At 38.9% G+C, this 26,296-nt stretch overlaps 2 protein-coding genes across 2 annotated transcripts; both read left to right on the plus strand.

The window, feature by feature from the left end:
- The first annotated feature begins 12,189 nt into the window (after window positions 1–12,189).
- On the plus strand, window positions 12,190–13,137 carry LOC136968747 (uncharacterized). The gene has a single exon (XM_067262778.1). The coding sequence runs from the start codon at window positions 12,190–12,192 to the stop codon at window positions 13,135–13,137; it is 948 nt and encodes a 315-aa protein (XP_067118879.1).
- Window positions 13,138–19,517: 6,380 nt separating this feature from the next.
- Window positions 19,518–20,300, plus strand: LOC136968748 (uncharacterized). Its single transcript, XM_067262779.1, has one exon. The coding sequence runs from the start codon at window positions 19,518–19,520 to the stop codon at window positions 20,298–20,300; it is 783 nt and encodes a 260-aa protein (XP_067118880.1).
- Window positions 20,301–26,296: the final 5,996 nt, after the last annotated feature.

A 26,296-nucleotide genomic window follows, 5' to 3' on the forward strand; every position in this document is an offset into this window, starting at 1 on the left:
GACCTATCAACACTTATTAGACACACATTTTCCAGCGGACAAGCAGGATGATGACAGTGAGGAGCAAAGGGAGGTACGGCAGTCCATCACCCTTCCTCCTAACACTAACGATGACAAGCCTTTTACCTTCAGAGAGGTTGAAGCTGCGATATTCGCACAAAAGAACGAAAAAGCTCCTGGCACAGACATGATTACAGCTCGCATGATAAAGGAGGCATATAGGGTGATACCAATTGCTTTCAACTTTACTTATAATAAGTGTTTACTACAATCTCACTTTCCAAAAATTTGGAAGGAAGCTTCGGTCAAATTCATCCCCAAAGTGGGCAAGGAAAAATATGTCATGGCTTCGGATTTTCGTCCCATCAGCTTATTGTCTTCCCTCAACAAAGTCTTAGACCGTATGTTAATTAACAGGATCAATTTTCATTTATATAGTAAGAACTTACTTCATAGTAAGCAATTTGGTTTCATTCGCAAAAAATCCACAAATCATGAACTCCACAGTGCCATGCAGTTCGTTAGCAATGCATGTAAGAAGAACCAGCATGTTCTGCTAATATCTATAGATTATCGGAACGCCTTTAACACGCTATGGTGGCCGGCGCTTTTTCAGCAATTGAAGACATTTGCGTGTCTGAGGAATCTTTACCTTCTGCTTAGAGACTATCTGAGGGACAGGACAGTGGGCATCTACGACCTTAACACACCGTTACTTCAGCCAATGAATAGGGGCTGTCCCCAGGGTTCATGCTCTGGCCCGGGGCTTTGGGCTATAATGCATGATGGTCTCCTTAAGCGTAATATGCCCAATATCAAATCAAAATGCAGTATCCAAGCATATGCTGACGATACGCTCGTCATGCTTGCAGATAAAAACAACGAAAAACTTCAGGCTGAAGCTAACAAGGTCCTTCAAGAAGTGTATAAATGGAGCAAGTTTAACAAACTAGAGATTAATATAGGGAAATCTGCATGCATGATGATGAGCAAAGGCGCTCAACTAAAAAAGCCACCGTCTGTCAAGATAGCTAATGTTCGCATTCCGTATACACACAAATTAAAGTATTTGGGCATTGTTTTAGACCAGGGCCTAAAGTGGAACGAACATATTGACTATATTTGTAGTAGAGCTTCTAAGCTATCTAATCTTCTTGGTTTCATCGCTCGCAAGACTTGGGGCCTCAACAGTACGCATTTGAAGACGATCTACACGCAGGCTGTAGAGCCAATATTGCTCTATGGGGCACCTATATGGGGACACGCTGCAGAAAAAGTGCATATAAAGAGGTCGTTACTCAAAGTGCAAAGGATTAACCTCCTAAACATCACCAAGGCATACCGGACTACTCCAACTTCAGCTATGCAAGTGCTGTCGAACATAACACCTATCCACATAAAGGTCAGAGCCACCCGGGCTCTTTGGTATCTGGCTAACCTAGACATGTCTGAGAAGGATTTTAGGAAGCTTCTTACATACACTCAAATAGGTTATCTTCCAAACCTGCAAGTCGACAACCTCTTTCATCTTGACTTAAATACTGACATATGTAATGTGACTCCCCCAGTCCGTCATCCTGGGATTGTGATCGACATTGACTTCAATCTGAATAGTGACAGTCATGGCCCATGCCACGCCATATACACAGATGGCTCTAAGATGAACGAGGGTGTTGGTGCTGCTTTTGTCCATATGCATGGCACCAAACAGAACATTATTCATAAATCTATCTTTAAGCTTGAGAAGTACTGCACAATCATGCAAGCGGAGCTTCTTGCTATTTATAAGGCGTTGTGTTACATCAATACTTCAGCGAGCTTATCTAGGTCTCATGTTTTTATTTACGCTGATAGCAAATCTGCGCTCCTTAGCATTGCAAATGGGGCAAAGGATGGTAAGCTTTGTAGTCAAATTATACAACAGATCAACAACAATCAAGGCACTGTTATGTTCCGTTGGGTGTGTGCCCATATGGGAAACATAGGAAACAAGGAAGCCGACGTAGGCGCCAAACAGGCAGCAACGGGAACAATGGAACCATGCTTTCACGGTCTCCCATTGAAGGCGATTAAGCATCTTATCAACTGCACTTCTACACAAATATGGCAGTGCAGCTGGGAAGAGGACACTACGGGACGGGTTACCTTCCAGCTGTTCCCTGACATTCTTCAACGACAACAATACAAGTACATTATAATCGACCACATTTCCAGCCAATTGTTTACAGGACACGGGAACTTTTAACGTATCTGCACCGCTTTCACCATAGAGACTCCCCTACTTGTGAGTGCGATAATACCTCACACCAAGACAACCTGCATCTCATATTTCATTGTAAGACTTTTGACCAACAAAGAACGCAGCTTTTCCTTACGGTTCTTACTGAGGGCCATAATTGGCCCTGTCGTCCAGATATCCTGGTAAGTAACAGGAAGATCTTCAAAGAACTTTATGCTTTTATACTGAACATTGGGGTATTAACCATCAGTAGTAACAGTCACTAAGTCGTGGCCTTCCTCTGTTGCTACGACATATGTTCTTTTCTGACGATCTACAAACCTCGGCGATGTATTCAACATGTAACTTATGTATTGCTTAACTTCTTTACTCTCAATTGTCGGTTTTGAAATATGTACGGCATTATTTCTCTTCGTGTTACACGTTGTAACTCTCCAATTTTCGAAGAGGTTTATATTGGGTCATTCTACCCTTACTTATTCTGTAACTCGCAACAAGTAGTTGCGATTTTGTATACGCGTCTGTGTTTTCAATGTTTTGTTGTATTTCTATTTATGTATTTGTTTTCTGTTAATAAAGTTCCGATGCAAGCGCTCTTGAGACTTCCCTTTCATCCCCTGTCTTTTCTCGCTTTCTTTCCCCTTCTCCTTCTACCACTAGTCTTCAACTTTTCTATCCCCTTTCACACCCGGGCAATACCTCTGAGTGCTCCCGGGTTTTCATTCTCTGTTGGTAGGCATGTCTATAAAAATGGATTCTGTCTGCAGCAGTCAAACAGTGAACAGTGGTTTTTTGTGCTCCTGATCGAATCGAGTTTTTAGGAGAACTACTCGGGCTAGAATCAAACGGATTATATCATCGGGACCGGAACGAGAAGACGAATCGAACGACACCACGTTTTCGATTTTTGGCCCACCCAAAAATTTTGGGCGACCACTTAAATATCGGAAATTTTCGGCCCGCCGTGTCGGCCAGCAGAGCCCGTGACCGACAAATTGGATGCAGATCCTTATAGACAACTAGACTGTAAGTACTTTCTGAAAATTTTGGGCAATTTGGCCCACTAGTTTTTTAGTTATTTGACTTTTTTCGCTCGGGTTCGGCGGGCTCCATCGGGCCGCCCGGTTGCCATCCGACGAATTTGAAGGTTTTGGTCAAGGAAAAACCATAGAACCCTCAATTCTACCAAATTTCACGGTTCTAGGACAATTAGTTTCTGAGATTTGGCAATTTTAAATTTTTCAACTTTTCTTCACTTAACGAAGCAAGCCGTTTCCTTGGCAACGATCGTTGAACTTAACAGTTACAACGGTTATAACGGACTTTAACGGACCTTGTTCGTCGTGACGTCACAGCTGCTTGCTTGGATAGTGATTTTTCTGACTTTTTGTGCGAATTGAACTCAAATCAGCAACCTGGCCAGCCTGTTACCTTCAGTGTATAGCTTGTAATTAGTTTAAGTAATTAGGTTTAATTCTTAGACTTATCTATCTTTTCCTTCTGCTCTGCTAAGTAGGTTACTTGACAGGGCAGAATTTTTGGAACAAAGGTTCAACTTTACCATTCATCCCTTCAGCTTCGGGTTTTGTTTCTTGGGCTAGGTACACACATTTACACTTGAATTAGCTCTAATGGCAAATAGCGTTCTGGAGCCTAGGATTTTGATCACACCCCTGGAAGAACCAGAGGGTATTGTGGAAAATACACAAAAGCAAGCTCCTCAACAAGGGAAAAAAGCAAATATTGAAAACAAATTGTTAAGCGAAGCAAATTGGCTTTTGGGCAGAATCCTAGATTTATGCCCAGAGCACACAAACTCTACAATTAAAATTACCCAGAGGGCCGAAATTAGGCAATGCTCAACGAAGTTACTTGGGCACCTCCACAAGATTCATGGAATCTTATTGGAAACTAGAAACAACCAAGAATCTAACAAGGAAACGACACATCTCACCCCAGGAAAACCAACATATAGTGAAATTTTAAAAAATAATGTCAAGCCCAGTATTACAACGAAAAAGATCCAACGCTCCATCGTACAGAAAGTAAGCAACGAGGGAACAGGGGAAAGCCAGGCGGTTCTCCTTTACCCTAAGCCTGACGCCGAAGGAAAACTCCCAGACATGGAGGAAATTACAAAAAGCATAAAGGAACAAATAAAACCGCAACAGCTGCAAATAAAGGTTAAGACAATCAGGAAAATAAGAGCTGAGGGAGTCTGTATCAGGGTGGGAAGCGAAAGTGACGGCGAGAAATTAAAAGAGGCAATTGAAGCCCTTCCAGACATAAAGAACAAAATCCAATGTAAAACATCAGAAGGAAGGAAACCTCGAGTTATATTGATCAATGTGCCTAACGCAATAAAAGATGAGGAAATAGTTCAGGTAATGACAAGACAAAACCCGATATGGGAAAACATAGAAACTGAAGAAATTAAAAACTCAACAAAAATTAGCACGACTCTTAGGAAGGGCAATGCAAAAGAAAATTGTCGACACGTTGTCCTGATGGTGACACCAAGAATAATAAATAGCCTGATATCTACAAGGCACTTAGCAATGCAATGGACGAATGTGTACGTGGATGATTTTTTGGCAATTACAAGATGCTATAAATGTTGTGGTTACTCACACTTAGCTAAGGACTGTAAAGAAAGCCAAACCTGCAGCCACTGCACGCTACAACATAAGTTTAAAGAATGCGACAAGAAACATACATCCCCAACTTGTATTAACTGCCATAAATATAATCAGGATCTTCCAGAACATAAAAAAAGAAACGAACCACAACGCTATGAGTAACATCTGTCCGTCACTGCAAAAAATAAAGGAACAAACAATTAACAAAATAGATTATGGCCTATAATAATAACAATAGTATTAACTCAAGTAATAATAATAGTCAAGAAGATTATAGCATAAATACCCATTCTGACAATCTGTTACAGCTGTTACAAATAAATACTCAGTGGGGTAAAGCTGCTCGTTCTCAATTAATTAAAGTAGCAAACGACAAAAACATAGATATTATATGCATACAAGAGCCTTACACCATACAAGACACAATAGTAAGATTTGGAACATGGAGAGTTTTAACAGGAGTGAAGAACAAAACACCAAAAAGTGGAATCATCCAGTGCAACCATGAACTCGACCTAGCATTGATCCCACACCTAAGCAGCGAAAGAGTGACAACTGCTGTTTTGCACCAAAAAGAACCTATTTTCATAATTAGTGCTTATTTCTCCCCAGAGAAACAAGGGTTAAAGTGCCGTTTGATCGTAGACAAGCAACGCACCACCAACAAGCCATCCGCTACCCAGGTGAAGAAGATCGAAATTTCAACAATAAAGGATTCTTACTATTATCGACAGCCATCGCTTACCAGTCACAAAAAGTGGACCCGGCTTTTGTAGATGTAGCCGTGGGTATACAGGATCCAATCGTCAGGACTGCAGTCGAAGAGGCCAGGCTCCTTATTGCTGGTTTAGAGGGCCAAGAAGCAAGCCTCTTTCAGCAGCAAATTGCGGCTGCTGATATAATATTCAATTCCTATTATTGAATTAGAAAGCTTGGAGTAAACAGCCGCAACGGCTTCAAGGTTGTGAACAAATTCTTGTACCAACTGGGCCTCGCTCCTATTGGAACGGAAAAAAAAGCCGAATTAGTACGTAGGAGCCAGAGCGAGTTGATCCGCCATTTCACCGAATTTACAACTCTTGTCACAAACATTTACACGCCCCCTTTCATATGCACGTACTCGAGATTTGACGATATGGTGCCTGTTTTGGGCAGCATTTGCGTCACAAACTATAAGGCTACAGTGACTAGACAATCCGCAAGTTGGCAGAATAGTATCAACATGAGGTTGGAGGTTGAAGAAACACTCCGAATTGTCACTGATCTCTTTATGGTAGAGGAGATAGCGAATCTCGGTGAGGGCAATAACATCTTTAGAAGCTGTCACCTGCTTCATCAACTCTTACTTACAAAGAAATCCCCGTACGAGTACGCGGCCGGCATCGCAGGCAATGCTCTACAGGTTGAAATTTATGGACGTGGACACATCGGGGGCCAGGCATGCAAAAAAGGGCCCAAGCAGTCGAGCCTCGGCCAGAAGATCTTGAGGGAGAGGAGAACCAGGCTGAAGGAGAAGGCGGAGAGGTGGATTAATAGGAGTACACTCATTCAGTAAATGCCTGTGTTTATATTAAACAGTGGCTCCTAATACCCCAATTTTAAAATTTTATAATGTTTTATTGTATTATTATTATTGTAGTTTAAGTCAAAGTTATAATATAACGTTGTAATTTTATATACAGTTTTAAAATCTGTAACTTTTAACCTTTTAATTATCACTTGGCCATTAAAGTCAAGTCTCTTTAATTTTATTCAATTTAAAAACCCAGATTTTAAGTTTAATCAAACAACATTTTCATTTAAAATTTGAGTTAAAATCAGATGTAAACCTAATTCTAAATTAAACTAAAGTTAGAATCCTGAAAGTTGTTCAACTCAAATTTAAGTTTCAATTAGCCCAAGTAGGTTTAAATAAATAAAATATAAGCTTTAAATTAAAGCTACTTTTGCTCAGAATCTGAGCTCCTGATCAAATGTTCAAAATTTCAACTCATCCACCTCTCCCAATGTGCCCCAAACCAGAAGCACAAGAACCCTCAGAAAACAGACAACAGTGACAGCTTGAAACAAAACCAAGCCAACGATGCCCACAAATCTCTAAACCTCAAAAAGGACAAAGCCACCCGATCCAGGAGAAAGACAGAGAAGAGGAACAGCATAGCACAACAAATATGAAGCAGGCACCTCCCTAGCAAATTTCAGTAAACACAGAATAGATAATATAAATATATATACAAAAAGAACAATAAAAATATATATATATATATAAAAGTTTAAGGTCAAATAACAAAAGGAAAGGTGAAACAATCAAACATGAGCATATTAATACAATTACACACAAAACCGAAACAGGCCAAGAAAGTTAAACCATGACAGAAATAAACAGATAAACAAACAAATAAGTCGGTATAAAACAAATAATTAAATTATTTGTTTGAAATAAAATGCAATAAACAGAGAACTAAAGTACAATAAAATTAGATAAAATAAAATAGAATAAAATAAAATAAACAAAGCAAATCAAAATAAATAAGATGAAATAAAACAAGACAAAATAAGATAAATAAGACAAGACAAACCAAGTAAGACAGAACAAATAAAATAAGATAAAATAAAATAAAATAAAGTAAGATATGTTACAATAAGATAAGATAAAGCAAACAAGCAAAGTGGGTAAGTGCGGAGAATAAAATAGGGTCAAACAAAATAAAACAAAATAAAATAAATAAAATAAAATAAAATAAAACGAACAAGCAAGCAACACAAAAGGAGAAAATGAAAACCGTAAACAAAACCGAACAAACAAACAGGAACCTGAACAAACAAAGTGAAGTAAACTAAATAAAAGTAAATTAAAATAAAGTGCATCAGACAAGGTCCAACCTGATTAAACACAATTCAAAACACATTCCAAGTTAATCTTAAACATTAAGCTGAGTTTTTGATTTAAATTTAAGATTTATTTTATCTTATTTTGTTTTTAAATTAAAATAAGTTTTAAAATATAGGTTAACAGAACAGGGCCAAGCAGAATGTTTGTAGAAGTGAGCAAAAGATTAATAAAGTAAAATAAAATGAAATTAACTAAATTAAATTAAAGAGAAACAAAATAAGTAAACAAATGGATAAGTAAAACAAGATGAGCAAAATGAAACAAGGCAATATAAAACACAAAGCACAGCACAGCAGCAAAACCCAAACAGCGCACCCAGCAGCAGCAAACAAAAAGCAGCCAAACCCACTAGTAGACAACAAAAAGGAGCTCAACAATCATGCCATAACAACAGAAATACTACGTTCGCACACAATCCTCGACTAACTTCGATCTCGATTTACCTACAATCTGGATTGTGACTGTCGCTATTCAAACGTCGTGCCGTTCGCACAGGTAATTCGCTTGAGAATAACCCGGCTATTATAAGCGATGATAAAACTGGCATAACTACTCGGTAAGTCACAAACACCAACACACAAAATGGAAGTTTTGATTAGAAATAAATACTTTATCTTGCCATATATCTAATAATAGACAGATGTCATCGTCTCTCCAAACATCTTTTTTATTTCTTTGCCGATAGCCCGACACATGTTCTGTAGCCATGTTGTATTTTCTCACGCGCGTGGGATTGTGGGGGATCTCTCTTATGACTGGATCTAGTTTCAAGAACTCTCTCCAGTCAATCGCGATTGAACGTCGTTTCAGTCGAAATTGAAACAGTTGAGGGTGTTCGCACCAAGGCATAGTCGCTGACCTTGGTCACAATCTAGATTGAAATGCTCGGTGCGAACGGGGTATAACAAACAACCATCCCAGACCAAATAAAATATTGATATATATCTTTTTGTAACCCCTCTTGTCTCATAAAACAGTTGTTTAAAATCCTTGGTTTTTTCGGTAGGCAGCCAGCTTTTCATTTCATAGAGGCAAAACCTGTGTTTCTCTGCTCTGTACTTTAGTTTTAGCTGTTTTTGTTAGTTAAGCCTAGTTTTAGGGCTAGCGGTCCTCCTCCAATACTTTAGTATAGTAGGTTAGGGCTAAGTTAGGCCTAGGTAGGGTGTTAGGCTTAGTCTTGCTAAGCCTAACTTTTTAGCTGAGTTTAAATAGGATAGCTAGGTGGTTTTTGTGCCAGCCATCTTGGCCTCCTCGTCCGAGGTTGTTGTTGTGCTTCCTGTAACCTCCATTTTGGATTCCAACTGGATACGGTGTTTGTGTTTGTGTTGTGTCTAAAGCCCTGGTCACACTATGCGACTTCCAGCCGCGCGGGCGACTGCAACCGCGACGGCTGTTCCCGTTAATTGGTAATCCCCCCTCGAAAACCGGCGCGACTGCAACCACAACTAGAAACAAAAAGTTTGTTCTACTGGCGACGGTTGCAAACGCGCATCCAATCAGAAAACGTCTTTGTGCCACGTCATACTTTGTGTTATATATTTGTCAACATATCTTGATTATAACGTTTGTATTAACTCAGTTTCAGTACATTTAAATGCTATATTTGATATAAATCAAATCTGAATTTATAAAAGTTATTTGTTAGATTTATTTTAAAAAGTTTGATTACTTTTAATAATATACAATTGAATAAAATAAATGCTTATATAAAAGAAAAAATATATCGATTATAAATGAATTAAATCATTCAAGCTTTCCTCTAAACAACACTTACCCTCAAATATTCACTTTTATAAGATTGATAAATAGCATCCAAAACTTCTGGGATAATGACTGATATCGAATTATGGGCCACTCTAAATTGATATGCCAAACTACGAAACGTTTCGCCTAAATTATATATAAGTATTGGTATTCATACGGATATATCCCCTATAACCTACGGCATCCGAAAGCCTTAATTCATTCATCAACTGGTGAAAGCACGATTGTTTAGCCCGTTGATTTTCATTTCGTCAAGTTTTAACCCAGCATAAACGTTTTTTTCTTATTTTTCTCTTCGTATATTCTCGCCAGCTCTAACAAAATTAGCGCCTTTTTTCTTTTATTCATTCCAGAAAAGGAACTGCTTGCTATTTTAATAAGAAAAGTAGCTAAAATTCCGTAAATACTCTGAAGTAGAACGCAAAAATGTCGGTAAACTCACGAAAGTAGATAAAAACAAGCTGCTGTAATTTTATTGGTTTATTATAGGGTCAGGTGTTCCGAGTTGCAACGTCAACGAACAATGTGTGACCACGAGAAGACCCGCGCGACTCACGCTTGTTGCAGTTGCGGTCGCCTGCGCGGCTGGAAATCGCATAGTGTAACCAGGGCTTAATCCACGGTAATTTACTGGGTAACACTTATGTCATAGTTGTGTGTTCAAAGTGTTACCCAGTGGATTACGTCATAGTTCTGCGTTAGGTGTTGTGTTTACTTGTGCCATCTGTGTTGTGTCTGGTGGACACCCTCATCTGCTTTTGGTTTACTGGAGGAGACCCACTAAAAAACAGACTGGTCCCCCCCACGCCTCCCCGACTGCCCGTGCTGACTGGTATCAGAGTCAGCACTTGTTGCCGCCAGAAAAGCCAGGTAAGGTTTACCTGACTTAGCATCCTTCTGGTTGGCGTTCCTGTGGCCAAGCTTTGCTTGGTAAGCTCAGTCTGGCCAGGACCCTTATAGGTGACTATCTCCGCTGCTTCTGGTGTCCTCACACATTTTGTGGATTCTTTCGGCTTCTCTTGGACTCATCGTCTTCGCACCCTGGATCAAATCTCTCTTCAACCACTCCCTTAGGACTACTAAAGGATTTCACCCTGCGACCATTTTTTGATCCACACCCACGGCTTTTGACGACTTTTTAGCCCAGGAAAGTGCCACACCCACTTCTCATTGAATTCCCTAGACCCGGCAACTTATGCTCCTTGGGATTACAAAGGCTCATCCTTTCTCGAAGAATCTACAGTGGTGAGTACCCAGCTCCTCGTATTACACCCAACCAGTCTTTTCCCCTCTGGCTCGGTCAGACTCTGTCTCCCTAGCCAGAGTTTTGCTGCCACTTGGCACTTTTACTCTGTACATCAAAACTACACTCTCCTGGTTGGTCTATCACTCTATCCAGAACACGTTATATTTTTGTGTGAATCTTAATCAAGTGTTATGGAACCGTCGGTCATCTTAACATCTCTTGACAAAGAGTCAGAGAACGCAAATAAAAAAACTAGACAAGAAAAATCAGCGAAACCAAAAACTATTGAAAGTAATCTTTTAACAGAAGCTAATAAGCTTCTGGGGGTTGTTCTGGAGCTCTGCCCAGAGCACACGAATAACAATGTTAAGCTAACAGAAAAAATAAAAATTAGAGAAAGTGTAACGAAAATGTTTGGGTTTCTGAGTGAAATGCACGGCATTCTTAAGGAGATAAGAAACACGAACAGTAACCAACAAGTGGTCCAACAAGTTCAACAAGTTGCTCAACACCCGACTTACAGTGACATTATTAAACGCAACATAAAACCTAGCATTACTACCAAAAATATCCAGAAATCTTTGAACCAAAAAATAAACTCCGAAGGCACTGGTGGATCTCACGCTGTCTTAGTTTACCCAAAAAAAACAAGAAAACGAGGAGCCTGAAACTAATATGCAACAAGTAACAGAGGAACTACAGAAAAAAATAGAACCTCACAAACTGAAGATTAAAATTAAAGCAGTGAGAGAGGTAAAGGATAATGGTATTTGCATCAGGGTAGAAGACAGAATTCAAAGCGAGACGCTAGAGAAAGCAATAAAGGAAATAGAATCCCTACGGGAGAAAATAACTTGTAAACGCTCTGAGGGGAGAAGACCTCGAGTGATACTTTTGAACGTACCGCAGTCGGTCCCAGATGAAAATATAATACAATATATTTACAATCAAAACGATGTATGGGGAAACACTACCAAAGAAGAATTCGAAAACAACTGTAGAATAAGCACGGTTATCACAAGGGGAAAACACATAGAGAATTGTAGGCACATAGTTGTTTCTGTCTTCGCCGAACATTCGAAGCACACTTATTCGTGAAAATACTTGTCCATTAACTGGGCCACCATCAGGGTGGACGATTTCGTCCCACTAACCAGGTGTTACCGCTGCTGTGGAGTGGGACATATCGCTAAAAGTTGTGATAAGGAACAACACTGCACCCACTGCGGAAAAAATCACAAGTTCTCGGAATGCGACCGCCTGAATGAGCCACCATGCTGCATTAACTGTCACTCCAGCAACAAAGAACAGCCAAACTCAAAGAAACAGCCAACAAACCATGGAGCACTTCACCCAAGCTGCCCAATTACAAGAAAACTAAAAGAGACAGCGATAAAAAGAACCGATTATGGCCTGTAACACCTCTACTCAACACACTAAGACGTCAACTGCTACTCATCAAAACCAGACTAAAAGCACCATCAACATTCTGCAAATCAATACTCAAAGGAGCAAGGCAGCATGCTCCCAACTCATACAGACAGCTAACGAGAACAACATTGATATCATCTGCATTCAGGAGCCTTATCACATTAACAGCAGCATTGTCCGTTTCGGCAGATGGAACGTTTTGACGAGCAACGAGAAAACTAGACCCAAAAGTGGTATCATATGCTGCAATCCCAAATTAGACATAGCTAAAATTCCACACCTATCTTCTGATAAAATAACTACTGCAATCTTACAGATCGACGATCCGATTGTTATAATCAGTGCCTACTTTTCTCCCAAAGATAACGACGAAGAATGCATAAAAGAACTCTCTAACACTATCAGGAAAATTAGCAACAAGAAACTCATGGTGATGGGGGACCTCAACGGTAAGTCTCCCATATGGTTCCATGAAAAAGAGGATAAAAGGGGGAGGATGATTTCTGATGTTATGAGCGAGTTCAATTTGATATCTACTAACATGACAACACACCCCACCTTTTACACCCCCTACTCTAAGGGCTGGACTGACATTTGTGTAGTCACTGATAACCTCTCCCACTTAATCGACAACTGCGAAACTCTACTTTGCCCATCTGCCAGCGACCATAGATTCATCTTAACTCAAATCCAGCATAATGACTCAACGGGAAATGACAATCTGGACTCCTTCCAAATTAAACAAACCAACTGGACGGCCTTTAGAGAGGAATTCACAAGTATCTGGCGCAAATATACCTTTCCACCAATCAGCAACCACAAAGACATGGATAATTATGCCAACTACTTTACGAACGCATTAAATCAAGCAGGGAAGAAAGCCTTACGATATAAAAAATTGCCACCAAAAAAGACTCACTGGTAAGATAACTCTTTGAGTCAGATGAAAAAACAGGTAAACAAACTGAGGAAAAAATTTACGAGAGCTAAAAATATCAATGACAAGAACCATTATAGGAATCAGTACAAAGAAGCTCTGAAAGATTACAAAAGGAATATAAACAAAGCGAGAACAAACTCTTGGAAAAAGTTTTGCTCCGATTCCAACAAGAAGGGACCCTGGGATTTACCTTACTATCTGGTACTAAAAAAACAGAAACACTCCTTCCTGCCTGATATCATTGACCCTGATAACGATAATAGCAACACTGACAACATTGATATAGAAGACAATATTAAGAAAATCCTTATTTACCATTTTCCGAAAGACAACCATGAAAACAAAACTGATCACCATAAACAAATAAAAAATAATATTAAAAAAGCTACTGATGTTGCCAACGACAAATTGTTTACATTTAAAGAAATAGGAAGAGCCCTCAACAGCATGGCTAATAAAAAGTCTCCAGCAGTTGATGGTATCACTGCGGAAATGCTTAAGGAAGCATTCAAGGAAGTACCTATAGCCTGCGTCCACCTATTAAACACCTGCTTAATCACCGGATTCTTCCCAAATAACTGGAAAATAAAAGATATTAAATTAATCCCAAAAACTACCAATCCAAAGGGCGCAGAGAGTTATTGTCCAATTAGTCTTCTACCCACGATGGGTAAACTGCTGGACGGGCTATTGATAGACCGCATCAACTGGTATTTAATTTCTACTAATCAACAAAATAGAAACCAATTCGGCTTTCGCCCAGGGAACTCCACTATCGACGCAGCTCTTAAAACCAAAGAAGTTATTCAAAACGCCTGGAATAAAAACCAGCACACCATTCTTGTGAGCATCGACTACCACAGGGCTTTCGACCACTTGTGGTGGCCGAGCGTTCTCAAACGTCTCTGTGATACTGGCTGTTCCAACAACATCTACCAGCTTACAAAAGAGTACTTAAATAAAAGGAGTATAACATACACCAGCAACAGTTTTACCATCAATATGGATACAGACAGGGGTTGCCCGCAGGGCTCGAGGAGCGGCCCTGGTCTGTGGAACCTAGTGTTCGACGACCTTCTAAACACCATCACACCGAACGACCACATGAACCTACAGGCCTTCGCTGATGACCTTCTACTTATGGTGTCTCACCACAACGTGGATAGGTTGGAAGAGCTGGCCAACGACTACTTAAATCAAATATATAACTGGAGCAAAAACAACAAGCTCCCCATTAACCACGACAAGACTGTGGGCATGGTGTGTACAAGAAAAAATAAAAGAACCAGACTCCAAAGACCACCTAGAATTTTTATCGGAGGAACAAAAATCAAAATACATCAGGAAATTAAATACTTGGGAATTCACATCGACGACAAATTAAACTGGCACACGCATGTTCGAAACATCTGCCAGCACATGGAAAAAAAGGTGAACCTCATAAACTGGATTACCGCAAAAACCTGGGCATCAATTACATCAATATGAAACTTATATACAGGGCGGCAATCGAGCCAGCCCTTCTCTATGCCATTCAGGTGTGGCACAAGGCCCTAAACAATATCCACATGAGGCGGAAAATGACCTCAATCCAGAGAAAATTCTTGATTAAGATAAACAGGGCATACAACACGGCCCCTACTAACGCCCTTCAGGTCATGGCTAACATTCAACCCATCTACCTCCAAGCTAAACAGACCATTTGGTACTGGTACCTCACCTCTAAAAACCATCAAATAGACAAAAAATTATTAGAAAAGGACGAAATTAATCTGGAAATAATCTTAAACAACACCCTGATAAACATAAACGAAAATAACTACGGCATCAACCGAAAACTTAATAAAAACGAATACTCACAACATCCGGCAGACGATCCGAACTTCACCATCCACTGGGACATCGGAAAAAACAAGAATCAAAATGCAAAATGGAAAATTTTTACTGACGGCTCCAATAACGATAATGGCACGGGAGCAGGTTTCACCATCCGAAACAGGAACAACAGAACCACCTATCAATGCTACCTTAAGCTTGCATCACACTGCTCAAACGCCCAAGCGGAGATGTGGGCAATTCTTAAGGCTCTCCACCACATTAACAACAATCTTGATATCTTTAAGGGTAGTATATATATCTTCACGGACAGCAGGATGGCATTACACTGCTTAAATAATAATAGTCACCCTACGGTACTGACGAACAATGTGCAGAACATGGCCAAGGCACTGGGAAAAAGAGAAAACCTTCACTTCGCATGGGTACCGGCCCATACTGGCATCGATGGGAACGAGACAGCTGATAAGTTAGCCAAATTGGGAGCCAATTCGAATACTCAACCATCTTTCACCAGTCTCCCCCAGAACACGCTGAAAAAGCAAATTGCTAAAATCATTAACACTGCCTGGCAGAAGGATTGGGAAAATGCCGATACAGGAAGAAATTGCTTCCTCTTTATCCCCACCACAGACATCAGAAATACTGCCAAACACTATGTGCCTAATAAATATACCAGCTAGATTCCCACCGGCCATGGCAACTTTCCTGCATACCTTTACAGGTTTAAAATAAAAGACTGACAATTGTGCCTGTGCTCCTAATACAACGGGCGATGCAATACACTTTGCATTCACCTGCCCAACCTACGACAATCAACGAGCTAAGCTCCAGCAAAAATACTTGATAGATAACACCAGCTGGCCACCCAACCCGACAACCATCTTCCAAAACAAAGAACTGTGGGACATTTTTACGAACTTTCTCACAAAAACCAATGCTCTCAAAGAGCACATCGCAGATGAACCACAGCATAGTGACTCCGACTATAATCATCTTCAAGTAGCCGATCCACACCAAGATCAAACCGATGAAGACACCACTGATAAAGACATCACTGAAGAAGAAGACTCCATCAGAGAAGACTCCACGGAAGATGATGACGGCTAAATTAACACCTTATTTATCTCTGTACCACGAGAAATTGTCTTGTCTCATGTTTACTATTTGCTGTAAAAGTCTTATTACTGCAGCCTGTGGCTACTACTGCTTATCACTATGTAATCCCCTAGTGGGTACTACAGTACTCACAGCTGTATATAATATATAGATGTAAACACCAATTTTTATAGCCATGCTTCCATATTAATGTATCCACATTACTTACTTTATCTATTTTATGTCAATTTATTTCTTTACTTATATATTTTGTCATCATTATAAACTTGCACTTATTCTGTGCACTGAATTTCTTGTTAATACTGTATTAATTGTTTTATATTCAATCAACATGTAACGCATATACTATGTAACAGCGATCAGAACTGACCGTATTGTAAATATTTTTACTTTCCTATTTTTGTATCTTACTGTATTTTCACCAATTTTGTAAATTTAATCTTTGTATCTTATCTCTTTGTATTTTATCAATAAATGCGATGCGGATGCTCTCTGATCTCATGCCTAAATTCACCCTATCCTATCTCCCTTTTTATTCACACTTCTCAACTCAAGCTTTCTCTTCTTTCCTTTTCTAACAGGGCATAAGACTGTACCAAAACAGTCAGCCCTCTAACATCTTTAGTCAAATGTCTATAGGAAAGCTTCCTGGCCACTGTGACTCAAGACCGAAGTGTGGAATTATTGTTTGTAACGATAATCTAAACATCGCACTCATTCCGAATCTCTGCTCCACTAAAATATGCACTGCAGTTATACACCAGGAACGACCTATTTATTTAATAAGCGTGTATTTCACGCCAGATGAAGACGCCGATAACTGCATCAACGAGCTTCCAAATATTACTCGTGAAATTGACACCAGCAGTGTAATTATCGCTGGGGACCTGAACGTCAAATCGGCGATCTGGTTCCATAACAAAGAAGACAAAAGGGGAAGGCTGGTGGCTGACTTCATGGATGCGAATGACCTTATGTCAGCAAATATGACTACCCATCCCACCTTCCACACCCCCCATGCGGAGGGTTGGACGGACGTCTGCTTGGTCTCGACAGACTTGGGCCACCGCATTGCTGACTGTGAAACAATGCTCATACCATCTGCCAGCGACCACAGGTATATTTTAACCCAAATATCAGACGTCACAATCACTAATCAGCAAACTAATTACTACGGTACGTATATGAATTGGGATATCTTCCGGGAAAGCTTTAACCAGCACTGGAGGACATACAACTTCCCTAATATCAACACCCAAAAGGATATCGACGACTATGCAAAATTTATCACTGACATTGTTACCTTGGCCAAGGAGCAGGCCACTAAAACGAAGACCACAAAACTAAGGAAAACTAGCTGGTGGACAGCTGAACTCTCCATCCAGAAGGACAGCATCTCCAAAGTCCGCAGGAAGTTATCAAGAACAAGCAACGAGGGGGAAAAAACCAGACTGCAACAGACCTACAGAACTAAACTGAAGGAGTATAAAAAGCTCAATAATAAAACAAGGACTAAGGCTTGGAGAGAGTTTTGTACCAAGTCGAATAAAAAAGGTCCATGGGAAATTCCCTACTACACGATTTATAAAAAAAGACCTAAAATTGACATTCCCGATATCATTCAAACAGAGCTCCCTGATAATGACAACCTACCCGATATTCACCAAAATATTACTGATATTATGGACTACCATTTCCCTATGGATAATCCTGATGAAGACTCCCAGATACACAAAGCTATCCGCATGGACTGTGAGAATTATACTACAACTAACAACGACCGGCTTTTTTCATTCCGGGAAGTTGAGCAAGCAGTAATGTCACTATCCGATAAAAAAGCACCAGGAATTGATAACATTACACCCAAAATGGTGAAAGAGGTGTTTAAAGCTAACCCGATCTCCTTAGTCCATCTATTCAATAGCTGCCTGCAGACAGGCTTAATCCCCAACGAATGGAAGGTGGGAAATATTAAACTCATTCCCAAAGAAGAGAAACCTTCCAAACCTGGCCATTATAGGCCCGTAAGTCTTCTCCCAGTAATGGGAAAAGTCTTGGACGGGCTAATCATAGAGAGAATAAATTGGGCCCTTCAACAGGGAAACCATCAAAGTTCTAAACAATATGGTTTCAGACCAGGGAAGTCAACTACTGACGCTGCCTTAAAAGTTAAAAATTATGTTAAAAATGCCTGGAAGAGTAACAATCATGCGATTTTAGTCAGTATCGACTTTAAAAAGGCATTTGACCACCTTTGGTAGCCAAGTGTTCTACAGCGGCTAAAAGATATCAAGTCACCAATGAACATATATAAGATAACCAAAAACTATTTGACTAACAGAAGAGTCGTATTCAGAAAAGGCAGCATTAACATCGAAAAGCACATTAACAGGGGATGTCCACAAGGCTCAAGGTGCGGGCCCGGGTTATGGAACCTTGTCTTTGACAGCCTCTTAGATTCCTTCACAAATTCAGAGGAGACAACTATCCAGGCATTTGCTGACGACCTCTTGTTGATGGTCGCACACCGTAACTGTGATAAATTGGCAGAAAATACAAACAAACAGCTTGAGCTTATTTACAAATGGAGTATAAATAATAAGTTGCCGATCAACTTCGAAAAATGCAGGGCACTGGTTTGCACAAGACAAAATAAAGGTAGCAGATTGCAGAGGGAACCATGTATATATATCAGAAAAAAATAAAATAAAAGTTGACAAAGAGCTAAAATATCTTGGCATCATCTTTGATGAAAAGCTGAACTGGCAAGCTCATATTAAAAGGCTATACCAGACATCCATTCAGCGTGCAAATATCCTCAAATAGATAACGGGTAAAAATTGGGGCATAAATTTTAGAAACAAGAAAATAATCTATAAAGCCGCTCTGGAACCGGCTCTTTTGTATGCCATCCCGATTTGATATGAAGCCCTGGACAACATCCATGCAAGAAGGCAACTACTCTCCATACAAAGACGCTATGCTATCCAGATATGTAGATCATACCCGCACTGCACCCACTAACGCCCTACTTGTCATAGCTGGGATCACCCCAATCCATATCATGGCTAAGAGCATTGCCTATAAATGGCTCCTTGAAAAGGGTGTTAATATTCAAACAAAAAGAAGAACTGGCAATGAGGAAGACAACGAAAGCACGAAGGAACTTCTTAACATCATGGAAGACATCCAAAAATACGGACTGGAAAACACAGTCACACCTAATAAAGGAAGACGCCACCAGCACGAAAACCAAACATATGTGGTCAACATGGAACCTGATAATAATGGCAACACTCCTAACACATGGAACATTTACACGGATGGATCTAAAAATGATGAGGGCACGGGTGCCGGTTTTGTAATCATGAATAGTCAAAAAAAAAGCTAAATATCAAATGTATCTAAAAATGGCCTCCCACTGCACTAACACACAGGCGGAGCAGTGGGCAATTTATAAGGCAATTAAGCATGTAATGGAAAATTACCACACATACAAGGGCCATATAAAGTTCCATACCGATAGCCAGACAACACTGAAAATTCTCAAGAATAAGAAAAGATACACCGGCCTTTCACTTGATCTGATATCAATAGCAAACGACTTAGGAAAAATTAGGAAAACCAGTTTTCACTGGATTCCGGGACACCAAGGGAACCCAGGAAATGAACTGGCTGACAAGTTGGCGAAGAGAGCAAGTGTCCTAGAGAGTGAACCAACTTGCACAAAACTTCCCAACACATGGTTAAAAAATAAACTGAGCATTTTAAATATTAACCAATGGCAGCGGGATTGGGACTCCGCTGATACAGGTAGAATGACTCATAGATTCATACCAACAATCGACCTTCGCTACAAGACCAGACACTATACTCCGGACGCCGAGACCTCACAGCTCTTGACCGGCCACAGCAACTTTGCCTCCTACCTTTGTCGCTTTGGAAAACAAGACACCAACACATGCAATTGCGATAACATCAGTGAGGGTGACAGCACCCACCTGATTTACGACTGCACCAACTTTGACCAAGAAAGGCTCCCGTTCATAGGGACCTGCCTCAACAACAAACTCAACTGGCCCCCTAGTCAGGAGGACATCTACAGCAACAAGCAAGCCTGGAATAGTCTTAAAAACTTTATTCACAGCACAAAAGTCTTGAGTAACAATTACCAAACTGTTTCGGACACTTAGAACTCACCACGTAATAACTTACCTTTCGCCGGCTGTGTTTACAGCCATCTCACCGTGCGCATAATGCGACTGTATTGTGTTCCACTTTTGTTCTGTATTTCGCAAGCTGTGCTTACAGCCAACAGCATGTACCTCATCATGTAAATCTTGTATATAGCTTTATTTACTATTATTGTTAATTTTCACCTACTAATCTGTTATTCTTGTTTTATTTTTGTACTATTATTATTATTGTTTTATATTGTCTTAATTCACTGTAAAATGTTTTGTACTTACTTCATTATTGTCAAGAAATTATTGTAACTTACTGTAAATACCTATTTTGTAAACTCTGTTTTACTTACTTAATAAATGCGATGCGGCGCCCATGGTGCTCCCCATGCCTTATTTCACACTTTCCTATCTCACTTTTCTTCACACTTCGACCACATGCTTTCTCTTCTTTCCACTTCTCATAGAGCCAAGTCCGTAGCTAAAAGACGGATAGCTCTCTTCTTCTTTGATACAAATGTCTATAGGAAAGGGATAGCAACCTCGAAGAAACACAGGCTGCCACCTTGGAAAACATTATATAGAGAATACAAAATCAGCTAACTATATATATATAGAGAAATAATAGTATCATCTCTTTTTAAAGGCAGTCCAATTCGACTCAAATCACTCCAAATTGAACCAAATCCCACTCCACCCGAATCTCCAAACCAGCAAGATCCTCACCTTAACACTCCTTTTCTTTAAATTGTGTGAATATCTGGGAAACTGGTACAACATGGTAGATCGTGATTCTCCTGTCCACAGCTACGAAGAAGCTGTCAGAAAAGCTCGCAGACACAGAGCTGTTGAGACACGGAGCTGTTGATCTAATAACTTTTTATCCATGTTTACTGATGACGGTCCCCAGAGGCGGTCCGTTCGTGCAGAGGATGAAAGGGAGAACATATCGGGAAAAACCCGCAATTTTAGGACAGTTTTTCAACGACGCGTCAGGGAACGCTGCTCCGATGGCAGGTATGTTATGGCTTCATAGCCGGGAGTTTTTCACAGCTGCTCTAAATGCCATGACAAACGAAATAATGGAGCCATTGGATAGAATCTACGAAAACTTTACCCATGGTCAACCAGGCACAGAAGAATCATTGAGAATTTACAGACATGCAGTTCAATTATTCAGAAACAACCTACAGCCCGAATTGAATCATGCAGAGTTTTTTGCAATCGCGGGCCATACCACTGCCGAATTAAGAGTGGGACAAGCTGTGTTGACAACCCTGGTCCGTATGTTAACAATCATGAGAGAACAGCGGGCAGAACGACTCGCAGCAGGCGGAAATATAAGAAGACCTAGACCCGCCTACATAGACGACTTCGTGGAATGGATTCAAAACCCGAATCAAGATTACTTAAGTAGAGTGCCCTTCGATCGCAGACAAGCAACTCACCACCAACAAGCGATCCGTTACCCAGGGGAAGAAGACCGCAATTTTAACAACAAAGGATTTTTATTGCTGTCGACAGCCATCGCTTACCAGTCGCAGAAAGTCGATCCAACATTTGTTGATGTTGCTGCCAACATACAGGATCCCATCGTGAAGACGGCAGTAGAAGAAGCCAGATTACTAATTGCTGGACTAGAAGGTCAGGAAGCAAGCCTCTTCCAGCAACAAATTGCGGCTTCTGACATAATATTCAATTCTTATTACTGAATCAGAAAATTGGGGGTAAATAGCCGCAATGGCTTTAAAGTAGTAAATAGGTTCCTCTATCAACTGGGCCTAGCCCCAATCGGAACGGAAAAAAGAGCCGAATTAGTACGCAGAAGTCAGAGTGAATTGATCCGTCATTTCACTGAATTTACCACTCTTGTCACTAACATTTACACACCCCCTTTTATTTGTACATACTCAAGATTTGACGATATGGTACCAGTCCTAGGTAAAATCTGCGTCACCAATTATGAGGCCACGGTAACCAGGCAGTCTGCGAGCTAAAGGAACAGCATCAACATGAGGTTGGAGGTGGAGGAGACTCTCCGAATTGTCACCGATCTCTTCATGGTGGAGGAAATAGCAAACCTGGGCGAAGGCAACAACATCTTTAGAAGTTGCCATTTACTCCACCAACTTCTGCTAACAAAGAAATCGCCCTACAAATACGCAGCCGGAATCACAGGTAATGCATTACAAGTTGAGATCTTCGGACGTGGGCATATTGAAAGACCGGCAGTACAAAGAAGAATACAAGCAGCTGGACCCCAACCTGAGGACCCCGATGACCTCCTGGCTTTTGAAGGAGAAGATGGCCAAGCTGGAGGAGAGGGTGGAGAGGTAGATTAGGTATGATAGGTAAGGAGCATGTCTACCTAGTAAATGCCTGTGTTTTTAAATACTCAGTAGCTCCTATAATCCTAATCTTATAATCCTATTTTATAATATATTATTATTTTAAATTACTATTTTAAATTAAAGTTAGATTCAAAACTGTGATTTTATATTTGCAATTTTATAATTTATAATTTGTAATCCTTTTAATATTCAATTGTAAAATTTGTTCATTTCAATTTCAATTTGATTTTTAAATTGAACTTTAGTTTAATCTCGAACTGAATTTAATTTAAACTTTAGTTCAATTTGATTTTAGATTTATTTAAAATTATTTGAAATTATTTTAGATTATTTTAAATTAATTTTAATTTAAATTATATTTAAATTTAAATTTAAGGCCAAGTTTGATTTAAAACATAGTTTGCAACTCTAGTTAAACTTAATTTCAGTTGAAGCTCATTCAGCTAAAGTGGGCCTGAATGAACAAATTATAAGCTTTAAATTAAAGCAAGTTTTACTCAGAATCTGAGTTCTCTTCCACTAAAGGCACCACTGTATTTGCCTCTCTGCTCCAGCTGCAAAAGAGAAAAACACAAACATTAAAGTCCAAAACTGAGAAAAGCAGCAATCTAAAGTAAAACAAAATATAGAAACAATGTCATAGCAAACCAGCCATCAGTCGAATAGCAGTCAAGCATCAACTATTCAATAGAACAGGTTAAAATATAATAAATGAACAGATGAAGTAAATAAATAAATAGGTATATAAGTAAATAAATAACAAGCAAAGACAATTAAAGCCAAACAGAATAAAATAAAACAAAACAAAATAAAATAAATTAAACAAGAAAAAATAAAATAGAGTGAAATGGAAATAAAATAAAATAAAATAAAGCAAATAAAACAGAATAAACAGATAAATAAATTAAATAAAATAAAGTGAATTAAAACAAAATAAAATACAATAAAGTAGAATAAAATAAAACAAAATAAATAAAATTAAACAGAACAAAACAAATAGAATTAAATGAAGCAAGTTAAAATTGAATGAAATAAAATAAAATAAAACGAAATAAAAGAAAATAAAATAGTAGAAAATAAAATAAACTAAAATAGAATTAGCTACAGAATAAATAAAATAAAATAAAATAAAGCAAAATAAAATAGAATAAAATAAGTGAAATAAATAAAATAAAATAAAATAAAATAGAATAAAACAGGATAATATAAAATAAAATAAAATAAAACGAAATAAATAAAGTGAAATAAAATAAAATAAAATAAAATAAAATAAAATAAAGAAAAGTAAAATAAAATAAAACAAAACAAGTAAACAAATAAGAAGAAATAGTGAGAAGTAAAGTGGAAATTCAGAAAAAGTAAAAGTGAAATGAATAAAACGAAACAGAACAAACTAAACAAAACAAAATGAAATTAAACAAAGCAAACAGACAAAGTGGTTTTTAAGAAATGAAAAAATAATAAAGTTAATAAAGTGACGCAAACCAAGAGTATCACAGACATTTAATGCAAGATAGAGAAAAGTACAAAGTGGGTCATGCGAAACAAAGCAGGATAAGACAAGTCTGAGTAAGGCAGACCAAGCAGAATAAAACAAACAGAACAAAGCAAAACAGAACAAGACAAACAACCCAAAACGGCAAAAAACAAAACGCAACAGCAAAACTCTCCCAACACAAAACCAGCAGCCAACAACAGGAGACAACCGAACCAGGTAACCAACCACAGAGGACTCTAAAACTGTGCACCAGCAACCAGAAAAACAAGCAATCACCCGAAGCCAAAACCAGTAACAGTAAGACAACAATTCAGATCATTAATTCAAGTCAATAGCAATAAATTAAATAGCAATAAATTAAAAATACATCATTATCTATTTCCCCTAAAATTCTTGTTTCACAAAACAGTTGTATAAAATCTTTTTTACTTCGGTAGGCAGCCAGCTTTTCTTCTGCTTAAAGTGGAAGGTTGTGTCTATCAGTGCTCTGGAATTATCTGGTATTTTGTGCGGAAATACTGTGCCCACCCTTGCAAATCTTACATCGTTGGAAAGGACTAAACGCCCTGGTTCGTAAGACACCAAAATTTTTTAATTATCTTAATTAGGGAGGGAGCTAGAAGGGGGTAAAGTTAGGCATAATTGGAGGGCTCTAGAGGAAGGGGGAGTAAAGTTAGGGGGTAGGCATCGGGGGATAGAGGTCCGGGAAGGTAAGCTATAAGGGGTGTAAATTTGGTAAACATATACCTATTAGTTTTTAAACTACGAAGAGTCAAAGTTTAATGTTAATTAATGGGGAAAATTCAAATCTAACGGTTTTTAATGGTCTTTGCAACGGCCGTTTCCGCGTCTTGTAACGGTCTTTCGCTTTATAACAGTCATAACGTTTTTTATAAGCTCTAACGGTCAAGTTTAAAAATAGTTGCAGGTGTTTTCACTCATTGTTGGAGTTTCATTGTTGTTAAAATTCTTTTGATTGTTGGCTTTTGCATTGTTGCAAGGCGTATTGTTAAAAATAAAAATATAATATTAATATTATTTTAAATTAATTGGGCTACAAGGGGTTCTTTTTGATGCGTTTTTAAAAAAGGGTTTTTTTACAATTTAGACTATTATGGGATGCCAGGCTTGTTACTAGTTAGTAGTCTAAATTAATTTCTAGTTAATTCTAAATTACTTAAGTGTCTTTTTTGGGGGATTCTATAGGTTTTTGTCTAGCTTTAATTGTTTTGATGGGAAATTTTGGGTGTGTGTCTTTCGTTGCACTGCACAGGTCCTGCTAATATTGAGTACACATGGAAACTATAGAGGAAATAGAAGAAATAGAGGCCATGAGCCTAATTCCAACAGATACACAGGATGATACAATAGGGATAAACAACGAAACTGACTGCAACACCATCGAGGGAAAAATACTCAAGGAGGCGAGAGTTCAGTTAAAAAGAATACTAGACCTTCTACCAAAACCTTATAGGTCAAACATAAAATCTGAGGAGAAAAAGGAGGTTAAAGAGAGAGTGGTACAGCTGTACGCAGCTGTGCAACAGATGTATGGTATTCTTACACACATTAAAACGGAAAAAGAAGAACAAGAGGTAAACCCTAAAATAATAGAAACAGTAGAAAAAAAAAGGGAAAACCCTCAACAACGTAACCTCAACAACAGAGAACTAACATATGCAGAGGTGGCTAAGTTGGCTGTTATACAGAATAAAAACCAGAGCCAGACAACAAAAACCATAGATAAACATAGACAAAAGGGTAGTAATAGTGCGGTAATCTTATATCCTCAAAGTGAGGAAATAACAACAACGGACATGCAGGAGATCACTGCAAGGATCAAAGAGAAAATACAGCCACACAGATTAAAAATAAAAATTAAGGAGATAAAAAAAGTCAAGGAAAACGCTGTATGCATCGCTGTTGGAAATGAGGAGGAGGGGAAAAGATTGAAAGAGGCAATAGAGAATATACATTGAATAAAAGAAAAGATTAAGTGTAGAATTGCGGGAAAGAGACAGCCAAAAATTATATTAATCAATGTCCCTAATAGCATACCTGATGATAAAGTAATAGAAGTAATGGTAACTCAGAATGACATCTGGGGAAATCTGGACAGGGACTAGATAGTACAGAATAGTCAGATTAGAACCACA

Source organism: Centruroides vittatus, unplaced genomic scaffold (genome assembly GCF_030686945.1).
Source record: "Centruroides vittatus isolate TY-2023 unplaced genomic scaffold, ASM3068694v2 contig_152, whole genome shotgun sequence".
NCBI lineage: Eukaryota > Metazoa > Arthropoda > Arachnida > Scorpiones > Buthidae > Centruroides > Centruroides vittatus.